At 38.0% G+C, this 27,725-nt stretch overlaps 2 protein-coding genes across 5 annotated transcripts in view; both read left to right on the top strand.

The window, feature by feature from the left end:
• Positions 1-4,923, top strand: part of LOC109100208 (forkhead box protein J3) — a 104,360-nt gene extending 99,437 nt beyond the window's left edge. The window contains exons 10-12 of the mRNA XM_042766445.1: positions 91-279; positions 367-468; positions 668-4,923. Coding sequence (XP_042622379.1) covers positions 91-279; positions 367-468; positions 668-780 — 404 coding nt within the window. The 3' untranslated portion in view covers positions 781-4,923. The remainder of the gene's footprint in view (positions 1-90; positions 280-366; positions 469-667) is intronic.
• Positions 4,924-9,150: 4,227 nt separating this feature from the next.
• On the top strand, positions 9,151-27,368 carry LOC109100211 (PR domain zinc finger protein 2-like). Of its 4 annotated transcripts, none has more exons than XM_019113699.2 (9): positions 9,151-9,300; positions 12,347-12,412; positions 12,584-12,682; positions 13,071-13,174; positions 13,449-13,601; positions 15,178-15,304; positions 17,516-17,629; positions 21,043-25,613; positions 25,728-27,368. In XM_019113699.2, exons 3-9 carry the CDS (start codon positions 12,643-12,645, stop codon positions 25,752-25,754), a joined length of 5,136 nt encoding a protein of 1,711 aa, XP_018969244.2. In that variant the 5' UTR covers positions 9,151-9,300; positions 12,347-12,412; positions 12,584-12,642; the 3' UTR covers positions 25,755-27,368. The 4 variants fall into 4 exon arrangements, with proteins under 4 accessions (XP_018969244.2, XP_042622375.1, XP_042622377.1 ...); XM_042766441.1 differs by having other exon boundaries at positions 12,562-12,682; XM_042766443.1 differs by lacking the exon at positions 9,151-9,300 and adding an exon at positions 9,360-9,552 and having other exon boundaries at positions 12,562-12,682.
• The last annotated feature ends 357 nt before the right edge of the window (positions 27,369-27,725 follow it).

Below are 27,725 nucleotides of genomic sequence, written 5' to 3'. Positions count from 1 at the left end.
TGGATGTGCAATGCTCTAAGGCTTTTCATTTTAGTTTTGAGAAATCAGCTGCACAGAGCGATTAAATAATCTCTCACCGTTTTTCTGAAGGTCTGAAAGAGAGCATGAGGCAGGCGGAGCTGAATAACTGGTCTCTCGAACCCACTCAGATAGCAGACCTCTGCTCCTCCATCAATCAGTTCTTTGCTCGCACTGGAATCCAGCCACAAGGGGCAGTGCAGCCTCCAGTGTGCCATGGCTCCATGCATCCAAACAAGCCCAGCCCACACATCAACACAGGTGAATGGGCTTATTCATCACTAAAATTCACAGTGTCACATTAAGACTAACACAGTAATAGCTTAGTAACATCAGTTTGTTTTTCAGGAAACATGTACATGGACTCGAGACAGAGCTTAAGCTCTATGATGGGTCCGCCGGGATATCCTCATATGCCGCCCATGAGCAGCGCTGGCCCCACTATGACAGGTCCTTGTCTTTTTCAGCTCTTATAACAGGAATAAAATTACTTCTATTTTGAGCATTATGTTGAACAGGATACAGTGTTTAAAAACTAAAATTCATTAGCAGTTTGTGTTGCATATTTCCACAATATAAGTAGGAATACAATTTTCTGCATGTCGAAGCATCTGTACGTCGTGACAGTTACTCTCTGCTCTGCCCTCAGGCCATCACGCTCAGATGAACCAGCAGCATATGATGCCTGCTGGAAACTTCCAGATACGCCGCATGCCCGCCGACGACATCCAGGACGACTTCGACTGGGACTCCATTGTCTAACCCAGTCCCCGAGTGCAAAGAGTGGTGCAGACAAACGAGAGAGGAGCGTATGGAGGCAGAGTGTTTGTGTTACAGTGCAAGAGGGCTGGACCTGAGGTATCTGCATGCCCGTGACAGAAGGCAGATTGGAATGAGACACTTGAAAAATAGTGCAGGTGTTGTTCATTATGACATGAAAGAGACTCCTGTGTTCCTGGTGTTTTTATGAAAAGAAAAAAAAAGAAAAAAAAAAATTTATTTTGAGGAAATTAAATTTTAAAGGGAATTTTTTAGTTGATCGCTTTTATACTTGTCCAAGGGGCAAGTGGTTCATGTTTATATCAAAATGTTTCCCAACCCACAGCCTCTCTGCAAACCCGCCAAGCTCGCCCCTGCTCTTCAACTGTTGTTCAGTGATTTTTCGAGTGATTACGTCCAGCTTGTTCTCCCCTCTCATGGTGACTAACTCAGGCCTTGACCGCCTATCAGACAAGATTGGCTCCCTCATTTGTGTTGTGAAACGTCCTCTGAGATGCCGGGCGCTTTTCAGAAGAGGGCCAGTGGTGCAGGTAATGTGACACTCGGAGCACCTGCCATTCTTCTCTCTGGTCGTTCAGGCACAAGTAGCCCTTTTTTTGCTCCTCCGACCCTACACACTGTAAAATGCTGAAGTCGCCATGCATCCGAATCCGATTCCAGCAGATTTTACTGATCGTTAAGGCTCATAACGAAACGTGTAAACCACATTACCTGCAGTATTTGTACTTGTGTATCTTGTGTTATGTTTTGTCACTAATAGTTTTAGGCAAGTCTGAATGTGTGCAGCAGAAAATGATATCTATCCAGACCTCACTATTCCTCATCGCTTTAAGTTTGCATGCACAATCCTCATTCTGTTGACCATCATAGTCTCCCGATCGAACAGTTCATTTAAAGCCCTTAGGACCTGCCACTGAAAATTTCCCGCATTGTTTAGGAGTGATCGCCTCCCTGACTGGAGGTTTGTGGGATACCGGAGAGCCCTGTTCACCTTGCGAAATCAGCCTGCTGTTTGGCTCTTTACAGCAGGTCAAGGCACATTTGCTTAATGGTCCACAATAAAAGAGCCCTCTTTATTTTAACGCTAGGACCAACCGATATGAAATTGCTTGCTCTTTGCTGCACTGACAAGGACTTTTAGCAGCGAGCGTACCTTCACTTTAGCTGTTGCTTTTGAATGCTGGGTGTAGTGTAATAGTGAGAGAAAGGAGATGACTAAAATATTTAGATACACTAATAGCCTTATTTTGGAGGAATGTTAACTGCTACTAAGAAGTGGTGCAAAGTTTAAAATCACACACATTCAGACTGTCCTTCAAAAAATAAACGATTGCAGGAACTAGACAGTAACTGCATCCTGCTCTATCAAGCGTAGCCTACCCTAAAGCAACTGTCACTGTAATTAGCATCCTACAGTCTATATTTTGAGAAGTTTAGTTGAAAGTGTCTGCTATGTTAACAAACCACAGTGTCATTTTATTATATCAGCGATTTTATGGAATGTGTTTGTGCAATATAATTAATTTAGGGCTATCAGTGATTACAATCATCTCTTTTGAAGAGCACAAAACTAATGCACAAGATCTGGATTAGAATAGCGGAACCCAAATTAGAAATAGGTCCATGCTTTTGACCTTTAGCAGGGTACTTCTCGGTGAGAAGCAGCACTTCTGTTAGACCACATTCTAGAGTGCAGTGCTGATTTAGAAAAGCCATAAAATGCGGTTGAAAAGGGAAGGAGTGGATCAAAGTGTAAGTGCTAATAGACTTGGAAAAGTAAAATGATCTTATGACAGTCTTTGTTTTTATTTTTGAGATTTCAGTATTATAAACTCTCAAACAACGTATTTACACTAGATATTGACATGTTTTGGCCTTTGATCCCTAAGGCCATTGATGTCGTAAACCAAACCTTTAACAGTTTGTCATATGTCCTTCATGAAAACACACATTTAAACCTCAAACTCAGAAAGGAAAAAGAAACTATGGTTTACATAAAGAATATTTTTAGGACCATTCAGATTTGGAGTTCTGACATTTATCATCATGACAAGTACATCTCCCATCTAAAATTCTCATTACTGTACTCTGTTCAGACATTTCTTTTTCTTTTTGTAATTCCCATTGTTCTCAGCAATGATTCATTAGTCATATTCTCATTACTGTAATACAGTATTTTTATTATTTCATGAAAAAATCTGAATAATTAAATTTATCTTAAAGGCAGTATAATACTGCTAAAAATAAAATACTGTTTTATCTAGCTTTTTTTCTATACATTACTAGGAATTACATTTTTAAAGTCTCTATTGTAAAATAAAACAACAGTATACTTGAATTGAAAAAATCTTAATGGTCTTAAAAATGAGTTTCTTTGAGCAAAATGTTTCTATACTTCCGCCTTTTTATTTGGGTTTAAATGTGACAGGTTTTGAGAGATTCACCCTAAAACGATTCTGATTGTTTCAGGAACCCAGTCAAACTTTCTTGGTTTTCATCTTCATCATTACATAAGCAGTTGTCAGATTCTCTGATGCTGATGGGGTTTAAATTGGCGAAACCATATTACTAAAGCCTAACATAACCCAGAAATCCAACTCCGTTGGCCATGAGGCTGAATTTGTGAGTCTGCTCACAACAGTGACAGAACTGTTATCCACTTTACCCCAGACAGACCGTTTAGCGTCTGTGTTTTTTGTTAGACTGCGATGCTGTGCACATTGTTCTTAAGCTAAGCTTCATTGCCCAAATCTGCTGTGGCTCCCTGCATCCTTTTCTTCCTCTTTTCTTTCCGTCTCATGATTTTGTTTGGATACTAGTGTTCACAAGCCTTGTTCACCTAGCCTCCGTGTTTGTCATACAAAGAGCTTTGAGAGCTTTTATCTGGTCATTTGTGCACTTTGAAAAGAATTCAGAAGCACAAACGCTCATGTCGTTCATTAACTCAAGCAGGATCTCACCTCGTTCGCTCACTGCCGAGTGAACGTCTGGCAGCGATCCACCCTCAGTGTGAACTTGTAATAGCGTACTGTGGTGTTCACCCTCGATCGTGGTTTGTCTGGATGTCGACCACAGAAGGGAGCGTCTGTTTTCAGATGGAAATATTTCGTATGTATTGCCAATCTGTTTGTGGTCGTGATGTGTTTGGATCTCTTGTTGGCCAAAGAGAGAAAGTTTAATTTTGCAACATTTAAGGCAGCAGGTGATTTGGCGTCCTTCCCAGGTGAAGGGTAATATAACTCTGAAGGATCGGACTGAACAGAAAGCATCAAGGGAGCGCAAGAGAATATGAGCTGGACAGGTGACGAGTTCTCTCTCTCTCTATCTCTCTCTCTCTTCCTCTTTTCCTCTAAAAAGAAAAAGAAAAAACATTGCTCCTCTGATTTTGTGTTTGTGTTGTGTGAAAGTTTTAACTGTTTAAGGACAACTCTGTTTTCGTAAAACAAACAAACAAAAAAAAGAACTAAAAACAAGTGGGGATGCATCTGCCAGAGAGATTACTGTAATCAAGGAAGATTTGAGAAGCCTTGTTACATTTACGGGAGAAAACTGCCAACAAGTTCTGGTATTTGGAGCCTATTTTATTCATTGTTGGTGTGTTGTTGTGCTTATTGTAAATATGTGTCTTTTTGATTGTCCTTTTTTCCTGTGGGGTGGTGAGGGATCAAGGCAAGGGCTTGGGTTCACCTGCGAAAGAAAAGAGGGAGATGAATACAGAGTATTTTGTTATTGTCCAATCCAAGGGTGACACAGTATGTATATATCTATATTGTATATATGTGATGGAAATGCGTTGGCTTTTTGTGTGACACTACCTTTTACCTGTACTATTGTTCAACATTCAGTGTTCCAGTGTTTATATTCTATTTTAATCTTTGTTTTCTGTTTGATTTTGTCCTGGTCATTACTTGTATTTGTTGTTTCCTTTATTTTCCCCTTTTTGTCCATTTTGTTATTGCACGGTTTATTACTTTTGCTGTCCAATAAGATGACACGGCTTCTCTTTGTATTGGTTTTAGTGCTGTAAAATAACTCTGAAGTGTCATTAGGATTGTCAATACCACCCCTTCCCCCGATATGCATGAATGGCACTTAAAGAAATAAAATGTTAACTTCACTGTGGAATCTTTGCTGTTTTGTGATACTTATTTCATTTCCATATTTTTGCAAAAACTGAAGCACTTGCACAGAATACTCCAAAATGTCTACAATGTAATTTTTATGCATGAAATTGATATTATCCTTTCAACTGTATTTGTTCCTGATTCCAAATAATGTTTTTTATTTAATTTTTATTTTTATTTTTTTACATTTTTAACTAACATTAACTGTATTTGTGCTGTGTTCATCTTGTTGCTAGGCCGATTGCGTTGCAGGACTAATGATAATATACAGGTACAATTATAAAATTTCATTTCAAATCAACATTTAGTGCCCACATATTTATATAATGAGCAGCTGATAAGACATTCATTGTCCACATATGCTATGTCATGATACATAAACTGACCCTAAAAAAAACTTTTAAGGTTGTACTCACATTAAACTTGAAATCTGATTCATTTTTCATCAAAGCATTCTGTACACGCTGTAGTCTCACTTGGTGCACGTGCAGCTGAGCCTCAGCTGTCTGTCACAATGGGTTAGAACAATAAGCTTGTTAACTAGTCTGTTTTTGCTCGGCGGATCTAAGTTAGCCGTCTTGTTTTTTTCAGTAAAAACCTGTTTGACTGGATTTTCTTAGCGTTGAGAAGTTCTCTCAAGATGCTGTAGTGTCTGAAGCCCCCTACAAGTTTGCATTTCCTCACACTTATGTATTTGATGCACTCACCATGGTGCTTTGAAATCACTTAAATCTTTGTAGTCCCAGTTTCCTCCTGAAGAGCACACACAGTCCCTTGGTATTTTACCGACCTATTTTGAATGTGACGATCTGGTGCTGTCTCTGACTTAGCTGTCTATTTCTACATCGATATACTATTAATAGACCATTTACATTTTTTGTCTGCAAAATTTCGCTAATGTGTTATGATACAATTTATAGGCTACTTTAAGCATAACACATTTAATTTAATAACATGTCTTCCATTTCGCAAGTCCTTTAGATGTAACACTAAGTAATAAGGTGCTAAAAGCTACTGTGTGTATTCCTCTGCTTTACATTGCTGTAAAAAATAAAATAACACAATATAAAGGTAATAAATAGATCAGGGTTATTGGATTTTGTAGTGCTGCATTGTGTGTACATGTGTATGCTCTCTCTGTGCAGCTTTTCTTACAGGATATCAAAACTCTTCTCATGTGGTTATAAATAACCTGTAACTTTTTAGCTCCTCCACTTGGAGCCTGTGCTCCCGTTTCTTCCTGGTATGTTGTATCAGTATGATCCCGAAGTATGAACAGTCTGTCCCTGCTTTAACAGATGAACAGGGTGTTATAAAAAAAGGAAAAGAACTTGCTCCTACTAAAGCAGCAGAGAGTAGAGAAAGAAGAAACCGTGCTAAATTAATTTCTGAATCTTCTGAAACGAGATGTTCCAGGTTATTCTGAGAAACCTGCGGATGATCTAGATGCCCAGGGTGCCACATACTTTCTGCATTGCATGCAGTCTAATATCTTCAGTGTGCAGCCTCAACACTGCTATTGTTTAGAGGGGTTAGCGGAGGTCTGCTTCTGGACACTGCATTCTTCTCTCTATGATTCTGATCACTGTGGGCTTTGCAGGCAGAGCCAGATCAAGAAAAATGTGCTGAATCTGGTGAGTATTGGTGTAGGATTGCATCATAATCTACATCTGACCATACCTTGCAACATACCTTGTTGTGAGCAAAGTGCTAAAATTTAGCACTTTGAATAGTTCACCAATAAATAAATGAACTGCTGAGAGGTTTAGCATTACATGGATCCTCTGCAGTGAATGGGTGCCATCAGAACAGCTGATAGAAACATCGCAATAATCCACAGGTAATCCACATGACCACAGACCATCCATTAACATCTTACAGAGTGAAAAAAATGTGAATTTGTAATAAATTAATCAAGATGTTTTTAACTTCAAATCGTTGTTGTCAGCTAAAATATGCGCCATCTAATTTGCTTTCTCTAGTGAAAAAAGTTGTCTTGTCTGAATCAGGAGAAAACTATGCACAGGTCAAACGCTGATTATAAATGAAAACCGCTAAAACAAATATGTCAGTGGATTTTGAGTGGACTACAGTTTGACTTTTTCACTAGAAGAAACATTATGATGGATTATAGACTCATATTCTGGCCAGAAGCAATGGTTTAAAGTTAAAACATCTTGAGGAATTTGTTTCTTACAAACATGCAGCTTTTTAGTTCACAAGACATTAATTAGTGGACTACAATCGTGTGGATTACTTGTGGATTATTGTGATGTTTTTATCAGCTGTTTGAAATCTCATTCTGACGGCACCCATTCACTGCAGTGGATTCATAAGTGAACAAGTGAAGTATTGCAAGATTTCTTCAAAACTGTTCCGATGAAGAAACAAACTCATCTATGACCTGAGGGTAAGTACCTTTTAAGAAATTTTTAGTATAACTATTACTATAATAGGGTCAGACCGAATTATTTGTCACCTTTAAATCTGTTTATGCCTCTCTTTTATGTAGTAGTGTAATTAAAAAAAATTAAAAATTAGTAAATCACAAATTCCCTGAGTATGCAAATAAATGCAGACACCTCGTAGACATGTTACTGGTGTAGCTATAGGTGTCTCTGAGGACATGTTTAGTATATACAATTATGTTTTGCACATGTTGTGAAGAATGTTCACAATTGATGGTTGTTGGGTCAAGCAGAGAAACTGGTCCATATGGAACATGCATTATTGTGAGAGGCAGATGTCTCACTCTCCACATCATGACTTATGAGAGGAAACGCTGGTCCTGGATTTATTTGGGATATGGACTATTGTAAGCATGTGGACCAGACAGAGAAGGGGTTTACTGGTGTTGACAGCTCTCTCTGAGAATGGAGGAAGGGCATATTTATCATATTTATTATTTTGCATATTTATCAGTCAGGGTGTTGAATTATCCTAAAATATTTAAATTCTGTTCTTATTATTTAATACACATTTAAAGCAAGCAGATAATTTTCTCTCTGTCCCAATACATCTATAGATCTGAAAATAAGAGAAATTAAAATGCATCAAACTCAATCTGAGGATTGAAATCTGCAGTGCCCCCTAGTGGCCGAAATTACTACAAGCCTTTAGACCAATTATTTGGGATTAGTCCAGTTAGGGAAACTGTGCATTTTGAGGACACAATTAAATGTAATGCACTTCAGATTAGTTCTTTATAAGTCATGTTACACTTGTAGATCCCGTTTTATAGCATTATCCACTTCAAATATTACGTGTCATGTTACATCACCCTTTTTCTTATATCTAATATATGTTCAGAGAGAGTTGATGAAATCTAATATTGAGTGCAATTTCTGCAACTCCTCTAAACCCAATATTTTCTTACTTTATAATGCAGGTCAGCGCTACTGTACAGGCCGAATAAAAAAGCAATAGTCTTGATGAATGTCATTACACAGTATATTTAAAACCATATGAAAATCTGGATTAGGTTTATGATCTCTAAAATTTGCTAGCTATATACCGGATTCATCTTTGTTGACATTTCTCTTCAATAAGACTATATATTATATTAACTACATTTGCCTATAGTTTTGGGAATGCTGTCACAAGGTCTTGTAAGGTTTTGAGTCAAAAATCTGAAATCTTTAAATTAGTCCAAATATCCTGATGAAGTAGAGTATGTTTCTGATTTTTATTTTTATTTTTAATTTAAGATCCTCCAAACTAAAATTAAATACCATTTTGCTGTAATCGTTGAATAAAAAGCGAACACAATACAACCAAAAAAGCATAAATTAAAACCATAAAAAACTATAGAATAGATTTCAACTGAAATGAACATTGCTCTCAGACATTTTTCATAAATACTGGGCCAGTTTTTATTACAGTATTTGTAGACCATAACTAGTGGGGCATGTTGTCACAAAAAAACTCAGCAAGTCTTTTTTCCTGGGCAATAAATGTGAAAACAGTCAATAGTTTTTTGTTTTTTCCTTTTTTTCCCTCTTGAGCTAAGACTAGAAACGGACAATTTTTTTTTTTTTTTTACCTCATTCTCAGAAATATTCAGTGGAGAAAAAAAGTGTAATTTAGCTCCAGTCTCTCCTTTGCAAGTGTACAACTGAACACATTAGGTAAACCAAGCTAACAAGGCACATTTTGGCATAATATGTCCCTTTGAATAGCTGATTTGTGATGGTCCAGGTTTCACCAGCTTTACTTTCACCCATGGCCCATCGTGATGGTCGTGTGCCTCTCCCAAATCTGCGACCCAACCGAGCAGTTACACTGGGGAAGCTCTATAAGCTCTAGTCTCCATCCGCCATTTTCAGCACACTGGAAAGCAGGTAGACCAAAAACTACACAGTGCCGGTGAAAACAACAGGTAAGTGTTCAAAGAGCACCATGCTCACGTTTTTATTTCAGTCAAGCCTCTGCAACGCTGCACTGAACGGCTTGGAAAGCAGGAGGACACCTTGCTCGGAGAGAGTTGCATCGGGTTTGTGCACTTATGAGTGCTCGGATTGATGATAACAATAAAATCTGTTTGCCCTGCCAGTCCACAAAGCAGCTCGAGCGCTCCGGTGAAACATTTTAAAGAACTTTTTCTCTCATTGAAGATTCCTAGAGCGAAAATGTGAGTAAGTGTGTTTAAAGCGCGATGTGTGTTTGTTTGCCTGAAAGTCGGGATATACAACCTGAGCAGCGTTGCACGAGCTGGGTTAATTCACGATTTAACAGCATCTGGTTTCCATGACAATATTTGAAGCACAATTATACATTTTACATCTATTTTGCATAGGCTACAACCCTTGTTTTGCGATTTATTTTTATTCAGGTTTATTATAATTAAGCTGGGAGCATATAAGTAGCCTATTGTGTGTCAGTGCAGAAAAATCCACCTCCAAATATCGTACCGTAAGTTTTTGCTGGTGTTTCTTTTAAGAATTTGGAAACTTTTTCGCTGTTAGTTGAAGCATCTTCGGCTGTGGGTGCTGAAACGCCTTCTTTCTTTGTCCCACAGTCACCGTCTATTATTAACAAAGACTTCTCATTCATCTCTGCATCTTATTCATGCTCCTGCCTCGCAAACCATCTTTTTCATAATTCTTACATATAGTTTATAGAACACATGTTAAAATACAATAAACACAGTAGGATCGTGGATGGTGTACAGATTATTGGTAACTGCTGAGGTGAACTTAAAGGTGCCCTCAGCAATGTTTTGCTAATTAAAAAAGTAAAAGTAAGGAAATTAAAAACACTTTTGAGAGATGTATTTTTTATAATGATACATTCACATGAAACAGACTGAAATCATATCAGTTTTGTATGTTTTTTGCATAGAGTGGGTCGCACCCTCATGGATGCTGTGATTTTGGTGTTTGTTATGTGTTATGAATTTTTAATTTTTTATGATGGTGTCTCACCATTTTGTATTTTTTTTTATTGTTTTGTTTATTTTTTGTGTGTGTCTGTGTGCAATTGTATTGTTTCGTGCAGCATTATCTGTTTTTTGTTTACATAAAAATTATTTTAAAGTAACAGCAAACATATAAATGATATAGTGCTTTTAGTGCTCAGTGTGCTTTGTGAAGCTTAAGTAACAACATACAAAAACTGAGATTAAATTCATATAGGCTTGTGTAATAAAACAGATTATATGCGCGCGCGCATGTGTGTGTGTGTGTGTGTGTGTGAACACAGATGAGAAGGAACAAAACAAACAGTTAGGAAGCAAACCTCATGCATCCAGGCCAATGGATGTCATAGAGTTTAAACTCAATGGTAGATTTACATTGGCATTTATGCATCAAGGAGCCAACAATATTCATAATATACAAAGCCAGGTTTATTTGACGACTAGATTAGGAAATACTGGGACAAAAAAAGAGCCATCTTAATGTTAGATTAAAATGAGTATAGGGTTAAATTGATTGATTAATAAAATGCTGGTGCCAAAAGTTATATAAAGTTTTTCATTATAAAGTTATTCCACACATTTATGAGACTATGACTTCAGAGGAGGTCACTGCTGCAGACTAATAATTTTTTTTTTTTACTGGCAAGATAAAAGAATGAATCCTTAATGACTCCACTGCTCTTGAGCGCAAATACTATTACTGACTGAGAGAAAGGATCTTTTTGTGGCTCTATGACCACACGTAGGCTTCTGCAAATTAGAAATCACATTTTATTTACTACTGAGATTTGAGGGTAATGATGTCATGAATTATTTCTGCAAGCATCCGTCCTGACAAAAACCGTTTGAATTTGATATTTTAATTTGATTCCAAAAGCATGTTTAACACACTTTCTGTTGTGTTTGGTTTGCATGCTCCAGTGGAAGCAGAGAATCTGTCTCCGACCTCCACGCTTATGTAACAGTGTCACATCAGAGAGGCCCCTTGTGTGTCATGCTGTTTTCTCAATTTCCCCTTATTCTCTGTAGCTGTCATCCAAACCTGATGACAATGTTCTACTTACCGTCCTGTCAGCTCTGGTTATTGCTCTATTCTTATGCTATGAGAAGAATTCTCTGCAGACCCACAACAAAATGCATATCATCATTTGTCTAAAACTGTGGGATCTGCACCTGTATGCCTGACTAAATGAGATGTTTTTGAGGGCTATTTCTCAGGTGGTTGGTTGGATATTAGGTGAGGCTGGGTTAATTACACTTGTAATGTCGGTGAGGCCCCCGGTAATAGATACTGTTTATAGTCTAACCACACCTGTTAGATCACAGTTTGGTTTGAAAAACACCTTGAAGGTGACTCCTCTTCACTTACTAAAACATCTCAGATGTTAAGATGCTTGAAAAGCAACTTGATCATTTGTTGACGAATTACTTACTAAAACATCTCAGATGTTAAGATGCTTGAAAAAAAAAACACTGCCTTTAAAATATTTTATTTTGGGTATAAGATATATAAATAAAAAAAAAAAAAAAAAAAAATATATATATATATATTTTAATGTTATTTACAATTTCTTATGCTTGCTAAGGCTGCAGCTGTCAAAAAATTGTGCTGCTCAATATTTTCTGTGGAAACCATGATTCATCTTTTTCAGTATTCTTTGATGAATAGAAAGTTTATTTGAAATAGAAATCTTTTGTAACTATTTCAAAGATTTTACTCTCACTTCTAATGAAAGTAATGCATCATTGCTGAATCATTTCTTTCAATGACAAAAAATCACACTGATGCCAAACTTTCAAACAATAGTGCAAATAAAAGAAAAGCAAATATCAGAGACTTTGAGTTTACTGAAGGAGTATTTGCGGTTTTAAGCATACCTTGAAATGGTCTTCTCATGCTTTCAGCCTTAGGGATTGCTTGAGAGCAAGTCCCATCCTGCATCATAAACGTAGAGGATTATTTTGTTCTACGTGGTGAAAATAACTGCTCCTGTTTTCTGTTTTACAGAATCTATGAAATAAGAAAGGTCTTAGGAGTCTCAAAGTCTAGTTGAGCGTTAAATCCTTGGTGCAGGTATGGTGAAACAATTTATTTTTTAATATAATTAAGGCTAAACGTGCTTTTTCCCAGAAAAGTTCATACTTTTGCTTTAAAAGCTAGCACCATGAGTACTGGTTACATATAAACTGTAAAGTCCCCCCCCCCTCCTTTTTTTTTTTGAGCTTGTAATGGCTTTGCCTCAAGGAACATATGAAACCTTGGATGACATCCCAGCCCATGTGTGGAAGGGGCTGCCAAACAGCATGAAGCTGGGACCATCAGCTGTCACCCCCAATCGCATTGGTGAGCAACAGCATGGTTGAGTACTTGTAAATGATTCTGTTAACGAGAACTTGTGTGTTCATTATTATCATTAATATTCATTAGTATTTTCTGCTTGATGAAAGCCTATGAAATGTTCCAAATCTTATCTTGTTTGATGTTTGAAACAGAGAATGCACAGCACGCTGTGGTGGTGCCCTAGAAATATACAGATAAATGATTAATATTGAATATGCTTCAAAAATGGCTCTCTGTGAGTGTCTCTGGAGATCTTAAAGTGGCCCGTTCTGATTGAGGATTCAAAAACCTGTCAAAAAAAGAAAAGTGAATGAATAGAGAAGACAATAAAATTTGTGTTTCCGATGTTCGCTTGCATAAGATTTCTCATGCTGTCTGTGTCTCTCTATAGGTGTCTGGGCATCTAGATTAATACCTAAAGGCAAAAGGTTTGGACCTTTTATGGGAGAACGAAAGAAGAGATCTCAAGTGACGAGCAATGTTTACATGTGGGAGGTACGTATTAGACAACACACACAGGAAACTAGTTCTGCCTGACTAGAAGTCTGAATACACTGATGAACACAAAGCTTGTTTGGACCAATACACACCGTTTAAGAATTTGAGGTCTTGTAAGATTTTAATGTTTATGAAAAAGACTATTATGCTCACCAAGTCTGCTTTTATTTGATCAAAAATACAGTAAAAACAACAACCCCAAACTTCTGAATGGTAGTGTATGTTTTAGCAGTGGTCCTTAATTAAATGCATATTGTTTCATTATCATTAGGTATATTTTCCAGCCTCGGGGTGGATGTGTGTAGACGCCACGGATCCAGTGAAAGGAAACTGGTTGCGGTATGTGAACTGGGCACGCTCTTCTCAAGAGCAAAACCTCTTTCCACTGGAGATCAACAGAGCTGTTTACTACAAAGTGTTAAGGGTAGGTTAACCTTTAAGATGTGATGAATTGGTTTGAGTTTGACCATGTTAGGTTATGACTGCAAAGAGCCTGGAGGAGATACATACAGCAGAGTGGTACGCTAGTAAAAGGCTTTCAAACTTTTATATGTGGTGGACCCCGAAAATAATATAATTACCTCGCAGGGTACACTTTTCTTAAAATACTAAGCAGCTGTACTACTGCTCAAAAGTTTGGGTCAGTAAGACTTTTTTTTTTTTTCAGCATAGGTGCATTAAATTGACTTTAAAAATGTGACAGTAACAACTCTACAGTATATTATTACAAAATATTTCTGTGAACTTTTAAACTTTCTATTTATCAAAAAATCCTGAAAAATATTTTTGTTTCAACAAAAATATTAAACAGCACAACTGTTTTCTTATTGATAATAATAAGAAGAAATGGTTCTTGAGCATATTCAGATGTTAAATCGGCATATAAGAATGATTTCTGAAGGATCATCTGAGTAATGGCTGATGAAAATTCAGCTTTGCATCACAGGAATACTATACATTTTAAAATATATTAAAATAGAAAACAATTATTTTAATTACTTGAATAATTACTTGAATTATATTTCACAATATTAATGTTTTACTGTAGTTTTTAATCAAATCAAATAACTGTGCCTTGGGGAGCATAAGATACTTATTTTAAAAGCATAAAAAACGTAAAATGATTACATAATTAGCTTTAAATAATTAACTCAGCGTATTAAAGCAAAGGCATTTTTTTGAAGTTAGCTAGTATCAACGTAGTTTTTTTTCTACCACTATTAATATTAGATTTATAAAGGAAAAAGAACTATATTCAGTTGCATTTCCCTATTTTGTGCTTCTCACAGTTGTCGAAACAACAAGCTGTCACAAGTGTTGTTAAATATGAACGAGAATGGTGCTATTGAACTCCCACTGAGCAACAAGTGAAACTGTTCTTGAATGTTTGTACATTGCAAGGAAGGAAAAATGCACTTTTATAGCCTACAATTTTATGTATGCTTATATAAATGTATTTCTTACTGTTTAAAAGGGGCTGTTAATAGAATAAATCTCATGACTGTATTGTGATTATTTTTTTTTTTTAATTACTTTTCACTGAAATTTTACAGTACCCCTTTGCAGCCCCCTCAGGTTCCCAGTTTGAAAACCCCTACACTAGTATATAACTGCATTCAAAGATAATGGAATAAATACAGCAAAACTCTGAAAAGTAGTAATATGTATGGGACTTGTAATTGTAATAATTGCTGTGCTTCTGCTTAAATGTATGCATATTAAACGTTTGTGAAATAGTTTACGAGTACAAATGAAAAATTCTAAATTTTTAAACACTTTTTCTACGCATGTGGTAGTGGATAGATGAACAATGCATCTTTAACGTAACTTAAATGTTATCAAATTTCCATTCCCTTAAAGGAGCTGTCTGATACTGCACCCTAGTTTGTTTATGGGGGTCTGTTCCTAAATGCCTGACAGAGCGTCAAGGCCTAGATAGTATTTCATTCTATGGCGTGCCAAAAAGCTCGACTCTGATTGGTCCGTGTACTCCCCATCAGCCAATCGGACCGGGCGAAGAACTTCTCGTGTGGTACAATGGGGAAGACAATCCTGAGATAGCAGCTGCATTAGAGGAAGAAAGGACTAGCAACCTGAGCAAGAAGAGTTCACCTAGAGCAAAGCGAGGTAAAATGAAGACACTGCCTCTTATTGCTCATTCCTGGTGTTTTTATTATAGATATATCTAACTGGCGTCCGAAAACACGTCTATTTTATGTTTGGATGCGTTCGCAGTCGCTAGCTGGAACTAGCATGTTAGCCACCTGGCTATTCGCCCGTTTCATACGAAGATGATTGAGAAACAGGACTTATGCATGACGTTCTATTGTAATCAACTTTGTTAGAAAGAAAAGCAGCCCGAGACTGAGCCAGAGTGCGGTGAAATATAACGTCATGTTGATGAACGGGTCGGTTAGCCGACGTGCAGACTCGGACCTTATTCCAGTGTCTCCAAATCTAGTGAACTTCTCACCTAGAGAGCATTCTGAGCATCACGCACACGTTCGAGTGTTCGATTTAAACGTTCGAACGCGCCTGTGATCCCCGAGCATGCCATCTAGATGGACAGCTCGCTAGGTTTAGAAACACAACCCATGATGACTAACAAGAGATGACCTTCCAGACCCTCCTTGCAAAGCAGTTTACTAAATGAGCCATAAAATAAACACAGAGTTTAACCTCTAAAACAGCTAGACATGAGAGGCGCATATCACTTCATGAAGTTTATTTGATACGTATAAACTTGTACATGATTTAATACACGTTTTGGGGAGTTATTTATATTATAAAATGTTGCACATATATTTTTGAGTTTAAGTGGTTGTTCCTGGTCTGGATGCTGGATGTACTTTATAGATTGATGTAAGAATGACTGAAAAGGACGATCTAAACTTGCTGTTGAGAAGGTCATTTGCTGATCCTTTCATTGAGTAAATGGGCATTTGACTTTCATCTGTTCAATGACAGTGCAACTAAATGTGCGAAGTTTAAGTACAATTAAAAAATGTAGGAGTAAAAGTAGGCCTCAAAATATTTGCATGTAAATGACATGCAAAAGTTTGCTGTCACACCGTCTAAAAATCGTGAGGGATTGCGATATTAAGTATAAAATGTACATTTAAGTTTCAAAATAAAATAAAAATCCTTACTATAACAAATTGAGCAACCTTTTAACGTTGACATTCTTACTATGTGTCTGCACAAATCCTTTATGTTGCGAAAAGCAGGGTAAAATGGCATTGTAAAAGTCTGCATGTGCATTAAAGACCGTGTTTTGTGCATTGAAATATGTAGTGAATTTTGTTTGAAAACATTCGTGGTTGTGTAGATAATGTTACAGATTAGCATTTGAGGACAGAGTAGGAAATGGATTTGTGGGAAAGACTGTTTGACAAGTCAAGTCAGATGAACAAGTTTGTAGAATGTGTCTGTTTTATGAATTGGGTTTTGTATAAGATGCTCCCAGTTGACCTTGTCACAAGGACAGCAGCTGATAGCTGGTTTCTTTTCTTGGCTGATACAATTTCTGTGTACCTCTGTGTAAATGTGTGTAAAGGCATATGTAATTTGCCAACATAAACCATTAGAGGGAAAGTTCGTTCTGTTGTCATTTTCTCACCCTCAAATCACTCCAGACCTGTATGACTTTCTATCTTTTGTGAAGCACAAAAGGAGATACTTTTAAGGATATCTTAATGTGTTTTTCCCCCTTCATATAATGAAAATCTATGTTCTTCAGAACATTATCTTTTGTGTTCCATACAAGTCAGTCATACAGGTTTGGAAAGACTTGTGAGTGGGTAGACAAAGACAATTATTTATTTTTTTGCATGAACTATCTACTTAATAGTCAACTGCTGTTCAGTAACAATTGACGCTCCCTACAGTAATCATGTAATAATGGTGATGTAGATTTTATTATTGACATTAAATGTGTGAAAACAAGCATTTCTTTGCCTGTGTTATGCACAGTGCTGCAGTTACTGAGTAGTCAGTCTGGTTTTGTGGTGAGCTGCTCGTTTAGAAAAGAAGGCTGTGGCATACTTGTTTTGGATCTTGCAGGTGGAGCTCTTCATTCTAGTTAATGCACCAGATGTTCTTCCAAAATTTATGCTTTACAGTTTTAAGTTTATATTTATAAAATATTTATGAAATTTCAGTTTATATTGTATGAAATATTTATATACTTCTATGAAATGTCATTGGATTCAGTTATTGTAGGTTCTGACAGCCAAGATAAGAAACCTAACCTAATTGCTTTTTGCTGGCTTGAGTAAGTTTTGAAAGTTATCTTTTTTTTTTATACTATACTAAAAATAGATCTGTTTCTCCCTAAAGCAAGGAGGAAGCTGTCGGAAAAAGCCAAGCAGGCTGATTTGGGTGGGTTCTGTGAACCGAAGAAATCGAGTGCCGCTGAACCCTCAATCGCAGAGATGCGGGACTCAGAGGAAGGTAGGTTTCGCTCTTCATCAGCCCCTGGCAGGGATTTGTGCCGTTCACAAGTATTTTTTGCTTAGTCTTAATAATTTTGTTGTGGTTAACAGTAGGACTGCAACCATCAATTATTTTGAAAATCGGTACATATCACTTATTTCTTTAATTTAATTGTTTTTTAAAAAGCCAAATTTTCTGTGTTTGACTTAAAAAATAAAAAACGTGTTATTCTACATCCTGTCCAAGGTTATTCTTCAAACAATGTGCAAATTGATTTGTTTCTAAATTTCTACAATGTATAGATAAAATATAACCATAAAATGAAAGTTATGTGCTAAATAAAACATGTCTCAAGCAGTCACGTCTGTTCAGGCACCTGAAATGGAAAACCACGTTAACCTGTATGCTTATGGATTTGTTTGAAACAAATAATATAAGCCATTCTCAAGTTTTTTTTAAAAAGTTTAAGGTATGCACTTTTCCTGCACTATGATCTCAATTCATTTTTAGATTTATTTTGTCTATCGAAATGCATTTTTCAGTTTTGTAAAGAGACATTATTAGTGGAGGTTTTTATGCACAGCACACTATAGAAGTAAAATAATGACAAATGTCTATGAAACAAAAAAGCATGTTGAATTGTACTAACTGAAAAAATAATGCATTGCATTAACAGTGCTTTTATGCCTTGTATTTTCAGGGTTTGCATTTTTAGGGGCTGAAATTGTTATTTATGCTGTCAGTATTTCAGTACAAAAGAAATGTAAGCACATTTTCATGATTAAAAATTCAATAATTCATATTTACTGTCCAGAGTTCACTTCCGAAATATTCATTCTGTTTAAAAATACGATGTATAATATTCGACAGACAATTTTTAGTCCATTTTATTTCATTTTTCATTTTTCGATTTCGCTTATAATGTTGTTGTGGTTGGAAGTGGATGAAGGTTTGGGAATTCTGGAACTGCAGGAATAGCAGTAGAGTACCGGTGCATGATCTCCATCTGCTCTTAGTCACTCATCAGGAGGTGGCACAAGAACAAAGCAACAAGTAAAGCAAGACATTCATAAAAACTGATTTGCAGAAAGGGAGAAAACGGTAGAAGTTCTGATTATCAGAGCCAGTATGTATATGCAGAAAAGCTGACTTAAAAGCTGTGTTTACGTTTAATTCAGCATCTTCGCTGTTGTTTGTTTTCCCGTGAAGCCACATGTAAGCAGCTTTCTCTACCAAATGAGTTTTTAATTTTATCTTACCCAATGCTGATATACAGAACTAACATTACATGTGAGATATTGATGTCGGTTGCTTAGTTTCCTTAACATTATATTATGGCTTGTGTGATGCTTACGTCACACTCCAGGATTCCCCAACGATGCTTAACGCACCGCAGTGAACTAATAGAGTGACATAAACAAGACCTCAAATCTCAGTATACACCTTATTGATGATGCAAACTATACAGGCAAGCAGATGAAACCAGAATACTGTAAGTTAAACTTTTCCCATAAAGAAAACTCTTAACGTGGTTTATTGCCTCATAAATGACCAAATTAGGTGTCTAATTAATCAAATATACTATATAAAGATAAGCAGATGAATCCAGAATATTAATACAAACCACAGAGTTTGACCTAAGTCTTTTTCTCCCATTTCAAAATCAAGTGTGGTAAAGTTAGTTTTAGGTTTGGTTTTTGCTGCATATTTGCCTAGGCTGCTTTAGGGATCGTCTGCAAATTTACCTCAGCGTAAAACGAAGTCCAATAATTCATTGAATTTAATGTTTACAGGGCTATAGTAAATGCCTAGAGGGCAAACTGACTAAATATTTATTGCCAATATCTCACCTTGGACAATACTACCCCTAAGTATACAAATATGTTGTAAGTATACAAATATTTTAAAGATATTACAGCATATTACAGCTGTATATTAACAGCTTAATATTACAGCAATTCTGCAAAATGGGGCTTTTCATGTTCCAAATGTTGTAGTATGTTCCTAGCGACCAGACTGACTTACTACAGTTGAAATTTCCTTATTGTACATACAGTACATAATTATTGGAACATAATTACGAAAATTGTTGTAATTTGCCTAAAGTGTTTTTTTTTTCTTTCTTTTTTTTCCATCTTAAAACAAAAAAAACACTGGACTTTTTTTAACCTTGTGAGTGGATTGTCAGACAGTCCCTTGGGCACCATGCGATGATATGTCTTCTACGGTTAAAATGTGCAGCTACAATACACGTAGGCGGTTTTGAATTCATTTTTTTTATGTCGATATAAAGTGGTTGCATATTGTTAGAACTAATCGTGGTAGTGATATCTTTGTAGGACTGTCGACTCTATAGAACAGTGGCAAGGGAAAGCGAATGTCCGGCAAATATCGAACCTAAAACGAACATTACTGCGCTAGAAAAGCGATTATAAAGAAAATGCAGAGCGTTACTTTCTTCTGACCTCATCTGCTTGCCTGTGTAGTTTGCCAGTATTACAACCCAGTGTCACATAAGCCATGATATAAAGTTAAGGAAACTAAGCAACCGACATCAATATCTTAGATGTGATGTTAGTTCTGTATATCAGCGTCGGGTAAAATAGCATTAAAATCTCCTTTGGTAGAGAAAGCTGCTTACATGTGGCTTCACGGGGAAACAAGCAACAGCGAAGATGCTGAATGAAATGTAAACAGCTTCTGAGTCTGCTTTTCCGCATATACATACTGGACCTGATTATCATAACTTCTACCGCTTGCTCCATTTCTGCACATGTCTTGCTTTACTTGTTGCTTTGGTCTTGCGCCACCTGAGCGACTTACAGCAGATGGAGATCATGCATCGGTACTCTACTGTTATTCCTGCAGTTCCAGAATGTGCAATGCTTTATTTTCTGCCAAATTTGAACCACTTGATTAGTGGAAGCGAATTTGTAAAGTGAAATAAAAATTGGACTGAAAATTGTCTGTCGAATATTATACATCATATTTTTAAACAGATATTTTGGAAGTGAACTCTGGAAGGTGAATATGAATTATTGAATTTTTATTTAAGAAAATGTGTGTAAAATGTTTTGAATTGAAATATTGACAGCTTAAACAACTGTTAAATTTTAGCACCTAAAAATGCAAGCCCTGAAAATACAAGGCATATAAATGCAAGCACTGTTAATGCAATGCATTATTCTTTCAGTTAGTGCAATTCAACATGCTTTTTTGTTTCAAAGACATTTATCATTATTTTACTTCCATAGCACACAAACCTGACTAAACAAAAATGAAATTAGTTTAGAATTTTCTCTTTCAATTTTATGGATTAGTTCCAGCCCTAATTGTAGTGTTAGTGTACCAGAATTATGCCTTTAAATTAATGATTTTCAACTTAACTAGTGATTTTTTTTTTTTTTTTTTTTTTTTTTCTTGTAATTCAGGGATTAATTGTGAGGAAAGACCGCCTTCACCTTCAGAGTTGCAACAGGAGAATGCAGCTTCCCAGTCATCTTCTACAGAAAATGAAAATCCTGTCCAGTCTCATACAATAGACATGAACCAGAGGGAAGGATTGGATGAGGAAAATGCAGAGGATGATGGTCAACTTCAGCAGCCACAGTTAAATCAGAGCCCACAGCATCCCTCTAAGGCAGAATCAGTTGATGGAAATGAAAAGTCTCTCCTGCATTTACGGTCAGGCAGCCCTGCAGAAGAAAGCGCTCAGAGTCCGCTGTGTGATACAGAGTGTATATCTTCTTTAGCGAATCCTGAGTTGGAGGCAGAGGGGGATTTCGAGGATGACCCCCAAGGAGGAACTTACCCCTGTCAGCATTGCGAGCGACATTTCTCCACCAAACAAGGCCTGGAACGCCACGCTCACATTCACACTACTTCAAACTATCAAACTCATACTTTTAAATGCCGATATTGTGCCAAGCCCTTTGGCTCTCAGGTAGGCAGGCGCAGACATGAACGTAGACATGAGAATGGGAGTAAAACTTTAAATAGGCCCAGATCACTTAGCGGAACAACGTTCCTCCACAGTCCCACGGCACCCAATGATTCTGCTACCTCTGGCAGTGCATCCTCGCCAAGCCATTCAGTCATTATGAACACACAGAATAGTCCACCTCAGCAAACCTCTGACAGTTTGAAAAAAGAGCCTGGTGCTGAATCTGACCGACCTTTTATATTGAATGAGAATGGTGAGTCAAAAGAGCTTCATCCTTGCAAGTACTGTAACAAGGCTTTCGGCACACACACCAACATGCGTAGGCACCAGCGCAGAATCCATGAGCGGCATCTAATGCCAAAAGGTGTTCGACGGAAAGGTATGCTCCTGCAAGATGGCTCCTCCCATCAGCAGCAGCATGAACAAGGGCAGACTGTTTCGCTCCAGGAAGAGTCACCAAGTGCCAGTCCACCACCAATTTATGTGCCCAGTATGGAGTCTGAGGATGAGGGAGAGAGAGAGGAGTGTATGGTTGATATCTCTAACAACATTTCTGAAAATCTCAGCCATTACATTGATGGAAAGATCCCATCTACAAGCACAGTGAGCAACTGTGAGTTCATTGAGGTTGATTCAAGCACTGCAGCATTGTTTGGCCTTGATGCTCTCATTCTAAGTCCCAAACAAACACAGACTTTTCCAGTGAAAGAAGTTTCATGCTTAGCTCAGACAGCTTCTAAAAGACGAACTGCTACACCACCACTGCTGCCTGCTGTGAAAATGGAAACAGAAACGGCATCCTCCTCTTCCTCCCTGTCCTCCCCTTCCTCTCAGTCCTCTTTATTGGCAGGAAACATTTTCTCCCAGTCAACTGAAACATTAGCTGTTCAGAAGGAGAAAACAGTTTATCTCTCTCCAAAACTCAAACAGTTACTACAGGCCCCGGATGGTCAGAAACCAGCCATTGGTCTAATTACAGATGGCCATAGATTGACCACCCCGCTTTCCGTAACTTCACTGCCTACTGTCCAAGGAAAGTTTAAAAGAAGAACTGCCTCCCCTCCCACAACTTCACAGAGTAGCCCACCACAAATAAATGACAGCATAAGCTCTGCAACTGGGGTTTCATGCTCTCTGAAGGTGCCAAAGATTGAAAGCCATTGCATGACACATTCCTGGAGTTTGTCCAGCAAAGATCATGGGGATGCTGTAAGCCTGACAGGAAAAGAATGGTCTCCTTCAAGAAGTGGGGGGAATTCTTGCAATCAGCAGCCGCTTGACCTTTCAAATTCCTTCAGTAAAAAAGACAATAGTGTAAGCAAAGGCTCTGGAGAGGCTGTGCTTGACTTAAGTATGAACCGTAAAAGTCCTGTCGACCATGAAGTAAAGACAAGCTCAGCCACACTAACGCCACATGTGAAAAGAAAGAAACCCAATACAAGCATTTTAGAGAAAGTGTTAATGAACGAGTATGCTGGCCTAAACTCACCTGGAGATGAAGGATCCAATACTCTTGGAAGCCCTGATGTTCTTTCGTCATCTGAGAGTGCCACATGTGTTGGCCCCTCTAGTCCCGGATCAGGATCAGAGCGCCTTCCTTGTGAATCAACCTCTCCTCCTTCTCTGACCCCTATGACTATTAATCCATCCTCTCCGTCTTCATCTAGTGTAGCATCATCTACACCCCCTCCTCCAGTCTTACCCACTATCCCATCACCCCCACCTTTATCATCACCTCATCTTCAGATGTCAGATTCCTCATCACCTGCCCCATTTCCTGTATTGTCCCCTAAAATGTCCCCCAAGGCAGATGATAGTTTAGAGGAAGTGTCGGATTCATCTGCTTTAACAGAATTATGCCATGATGCATTAAATTCCATTGTTAATGAATCAGACCAAACTGCTGAGCAGTTAGACCCTGCGATTTCTCCACTGCCTCAGGATGCAAAAAGACATTGTACAGCAGATACATCTTCAAAGTCAGAAACACTACTTGAGGGCTCAACTCATGATTCTAAGCCTCAGTTTTTAAGAAATGCCGATCAAGCAGGTTCTTCTCACCTAAAGTGGGATACTGCTTCTGAAACCAGCCAAAGCCATTCCTGTGAAGGAACTCTCCCTCAAGACCTTAATAATAAAACAGAAGGCCGACACAAATCAAAGTCTTTGCTTTCTACAGTACAATCAACTCCTAAAAAGGAGTCCTCCTCAATGACTTTCCTCAGCGAATTGCATTCTCCGCAAAAGAGTTCAGAAGTTGATAAGTTGTTTGTAGAGGATACAGTGAAAAAAGAGGGGGAGGTTGATATAACCACAAATGGGGGCATAACTTCACCTGGAACTCCACCCAGAAATTCTGATGAGTTTGAGACACCAGAGCGGGAGACTTTTGTCAAGAGTTTTGTGTGTAATGTCTGCAAAGAGCCATTTCGCTCCATCAAGGACCTCAGTGGCCATATAATAGAGCATGCGTCAGAGTGGCCTTTTAAGTGTGAGTTTTGCGTGCAGTTATTTGGTAACGCCACTGCGCTGCTCGAACACCGCTCCTCTCTCCATGGGGTAGGAAGAATTTATATTTGCTCCATTTGCTCAAAGGAGTTTGCCTTCCTCTGCAATCTCCAGCAACATCAAAGTGACCTACATCCAAGTCAGAGTTGCACTCACACTGCCGTTGAAAATGGGAAGCTCAGACCTCAGAATTACACGGATCCTGCTTACGCAAATGGGGAGAAAGATGCTGTTCTTGACTCTATTGCTGGAGCAACCTCTGAGGATTCTTCTGAGGAGTGCAATAGTGACACTAAAAAAGTGGAAGAAGAGGAAAATGGCCATGAGGACCCTACAGAAGAACTATACACTACAATAAAGATTATGGCCTCTGAAGCTGGTAAACCGAAAGGTCCAGATGTACGGCTTGGCATTAATCAACACTACCCCAGCTTTAAGCCTCCACCCTTCCCGTACCACAACCGAACACCTGATGGCTCGGTTGCCTCCGCCACTAATTTCACCACACACAACATCCCCCAAACATTTAGCACTGCGATCCGGTGTACCAAATGTGGAAACAGCTTTGACAACATGCCTGAGCTACATAAACACATATTAGTTTGTGCTAATGCTAGCGATAAGAGACGCTACACCCCTAAGAAGAATCCCATTCCTCTTAAACAGGTTGTGAAACAGTCTCCGAATGGTCTTCTTACCACCACAGGAGAGTCTGCTGGGCAGAATGCTTTCCGCAGAATGGGTCAACCAAAAAGGCTCAACTTTAACCAAGATATAACCTCCAAAGCAAAGTTATCTGCCCTAAATAAGAAGAAAAACCAGCTTGTCCAGAAAGCCATATCTCAGAAGAACAAGTCTGCTGCCTCTGTAAAGAGAACAACAACCCGGGTAAAGGAAGAGGAGACCCATAAGCTCCACGCATGCCCATACTGTAGTCGAGAGTTCACATACCCAGCCAGCCTCAATAAGCACATCGCTTGTAGCTGTCCACAAAGACCTGTTGCCAAGAAGTTGAAAAAAGGTGCACTGACACCTCAAGACAAAAACAGGAGTCTCCGAAGTCGAGTTACTGATCCTGAAGTCAAACAAGAACCAGAATCTGGACCAAGTGCAAAGTCCTTGGGGAAAACCAGAGCCCGGAGCTCTGAGCCAGTTGAGAGTGAAATTCCACCAGCAAGTAAAGGAAAAGCACCTCAGGTACGTACAAAGAGGCTCGCCACGCATGCAGACAACACAGCACCACAAACTAAGAAAGGCAAAAAGAGCAATGAGCCACTGACTTCAATAACTCCTGCACTTACTGATGACCCTTCGACACGACCACCTTCTAAAATGCAACGATCTAAAGAGGTTATTGTCAAGAAGGAGGTTGTTGTCAAAAAGGAGGCTGTTGTGAAAATGACACAGTCTAAGAAGGAAGAACGTTTTTCGACAAGGTCGCGGGAGAGAAAAGGTGGGCCAGTGACACGCAGTATACAGATGGCTAGTACTTCAGCTCCTTTGGAAGTGAAGACTGAAGACCTCTCAAACCATGAACCAGGACAGTCTGAGGTAATGTAGAATTTCACTGTTGGCATTAACATAATATATGTCTAGAGTTACATGTGTATATATATTTGTGAGTGTTTGATTCCAACGTTTTTTTGCCTAATGTGTTTATTTCAGGAGTCTCTATTGAAGCTAGCCAGGTAGAACGCCACAGTCTCCAAAGGATTGCTTTAGTCAATGACTGGAAGGGGAACTTCTTTCAACTAAATTGGATTAACTTGATCACAGCCTGAATGTTCAGGGGGACCAGGAGTTATCAACCTGCGCATGTTTTGCGTTGGCCCATTGGAAGTTTCTTCTCAGTGCACTTTTATAAATAAGCCTTTAACCCCCTTCCCCCAAAATGGACTGAAGAATATGACAAATAAATAAATCTCTATTAAGAATAATATTACTTGATTTATAAATGTTGACCTTCTGGTTTTGCTTAGGTATTGCAAGAGGCAATCATTCAACAGTTTCTCTTTCTTAGACTAATTCACCCCATTTAATCTGTAAGGTTTTTGGATCCAGTGGTCTCCCAATGCATGTGCTTATATACAGTATGATTGGACTCATCCTCTCTTCATGACTGTACTCCATTTTGACCTGCTCCTCTTTTTCCGAGAAAAATTATTTGAAGAGTATATATATGTATATTTAAGTAAATGTAATCCTTCACAGGGAATGTTTATCATCTGGGAGGATTTTTTGTTTTTACTTTGTTGATGTTTTTATTTTGACATAGTAAATGAATTGAGCTGTTTGATACAGTCGAGTGAGCAGGAGAAAAAGGTTTGCTGGGTGTAAAAGGTATTTGACCTTTACCTAAACCAGCCAAAACCTTAAGCCATTTTTTCTTTTCTTTTCTCTGTACCTTTTGTAATCTACAGAATCTACAGCAGGGCTGCTGGCCATTAAAATTACACTAAAACTACAACTGGGAATGACGAACTCTGTTCTGCACTTGCATGAAAATGAAATAATAGTGCCATTATTACAACCCAAATTATGTAATTGTTTGCTTACATTTAGTGATCTGGTCAATCGGGTTACTTGTATCTGAAGAAAAGCACTTTATTTAGGCTAATTTGCCTTTTATGGATATATCAAAGTTTGAGGTGATTTTACAATATGTGATAACACCTGCTTGTAAACTGTATAAAAACAGCATTAATTTTCACCGGTATATTATAAGCACGTTAGTCATAGCCTGCGGCAACCTCAGAAATTTGCTTCCAGTCAAATAAGACCTAGTTAATGTCGCATTATTAGTGTAATTAGCCGTTATTGACATGATGCCACCACAAGCACTCAGTTTCTTTGGTAACCAAGCATTACACAAACCTTTTTATCGTTTCTCATTTTTATAAAATGGATAAGGCCTCTTCTTTAATAGAACATCAACTGGACTTAAGATCCTTAGTGTTCTACCTCCTGGCAAGCCTTGAACTGATGTGTTTTCTGCCTTTGGACAGCGTAATCCCTCTCACTCCTGAGCCTGTCTGCTGTGTCATTTCCACTTTACAACCTGGACAATGAGGACAGGGATCTGAACAAGTTCTGAATGCTTGAAATGTTTTTTAAGCAGTGAACTTGAAATTATACTTTTTTTTCCTTGCAGAATTTTCATCTTGCAGTATGTCTTTGCTGTCCTGCATTGATATATTTTGGGAATGAAGTGTTAACCGTGTTTTGTGATTATGAATAATAACCTTCACAAATGTAAAATGCATTGTTCTAATTGATATATTAAATAATTTTTTGTTTGTTTTTTCAGTGTATATTTGATTTAAGCTTTTAGTTCAACACTAGGTAATCCTTCAGAAAGTATCCAGAGATACGGTACCAGTCGGTTTGTCACAAATGTAGTCAATACTTAGGTTTAATCCTGTGCATGCAAGCTTTTTGTCCAGGCCCAGGCCCAATATTAGTGTTTTCTCTGAATCACCTGGCTTGCGAAATCTCACTGGAAGAATTCATTTTTATAGTGGCTGTCAGAATCTCATATTGACAATCAAAAAAGCCATTAGAATGAAATGCAGTTCTCTTCTAGACTAGGTAACCCTGACTAAATACTCATAATAGCTGCAAGTACTCTTCCAACTGTCTGGCTTGCCAATATTCAAATGAAGA

The sequence above is a fragment of the Cyprinus carpio genome, chromosome A11 (assembly GCF_018340385.1).
Source record: "Cyprinus carpio isolate SPL01 chromosome A11, ASM1834038v1, whole genome shotgun sequence".
Taxonomy (NCBI): Eukaryota; Metazoa; Chordata; class Actinopteri; order Cypriniformes; family Cyprinidae; genus Cyprinus; species Cyprinus carpio.
The sequence above is the reverse complement of the archived record's forward strand: the minus strand, read 5'-3'. Positions and strand labels throughout refer to the sequence as shown.

What these genes read in the sequence shown, in the direction of transcription:
- LOC109100211 (XM_042766441.1), top strand. Translation starts at nt 12,568, where the DNA reads ATGGCTTTGCCTCAAGGAACATATGAAACCTTGGATGACATCCCAGCC. An exon ending in GCAATGTTTACATGTGGGAG is followed by an intron (nt 13,175 to 13,448) that starts GTACGTATTAGA and finishes CATTATCATTAG; the next exon opens with GTATATTTTCCAGCCTCGGG. An exon ending in TTTACTACAAAGTGTTAAGG is followed by an intron (nt 13,602 to 15,177) that starts GTAGGTTAACCT and finishes ACTCCCCATCAG; the next exon opens with CCAATCGGACCGGGCGAAGA.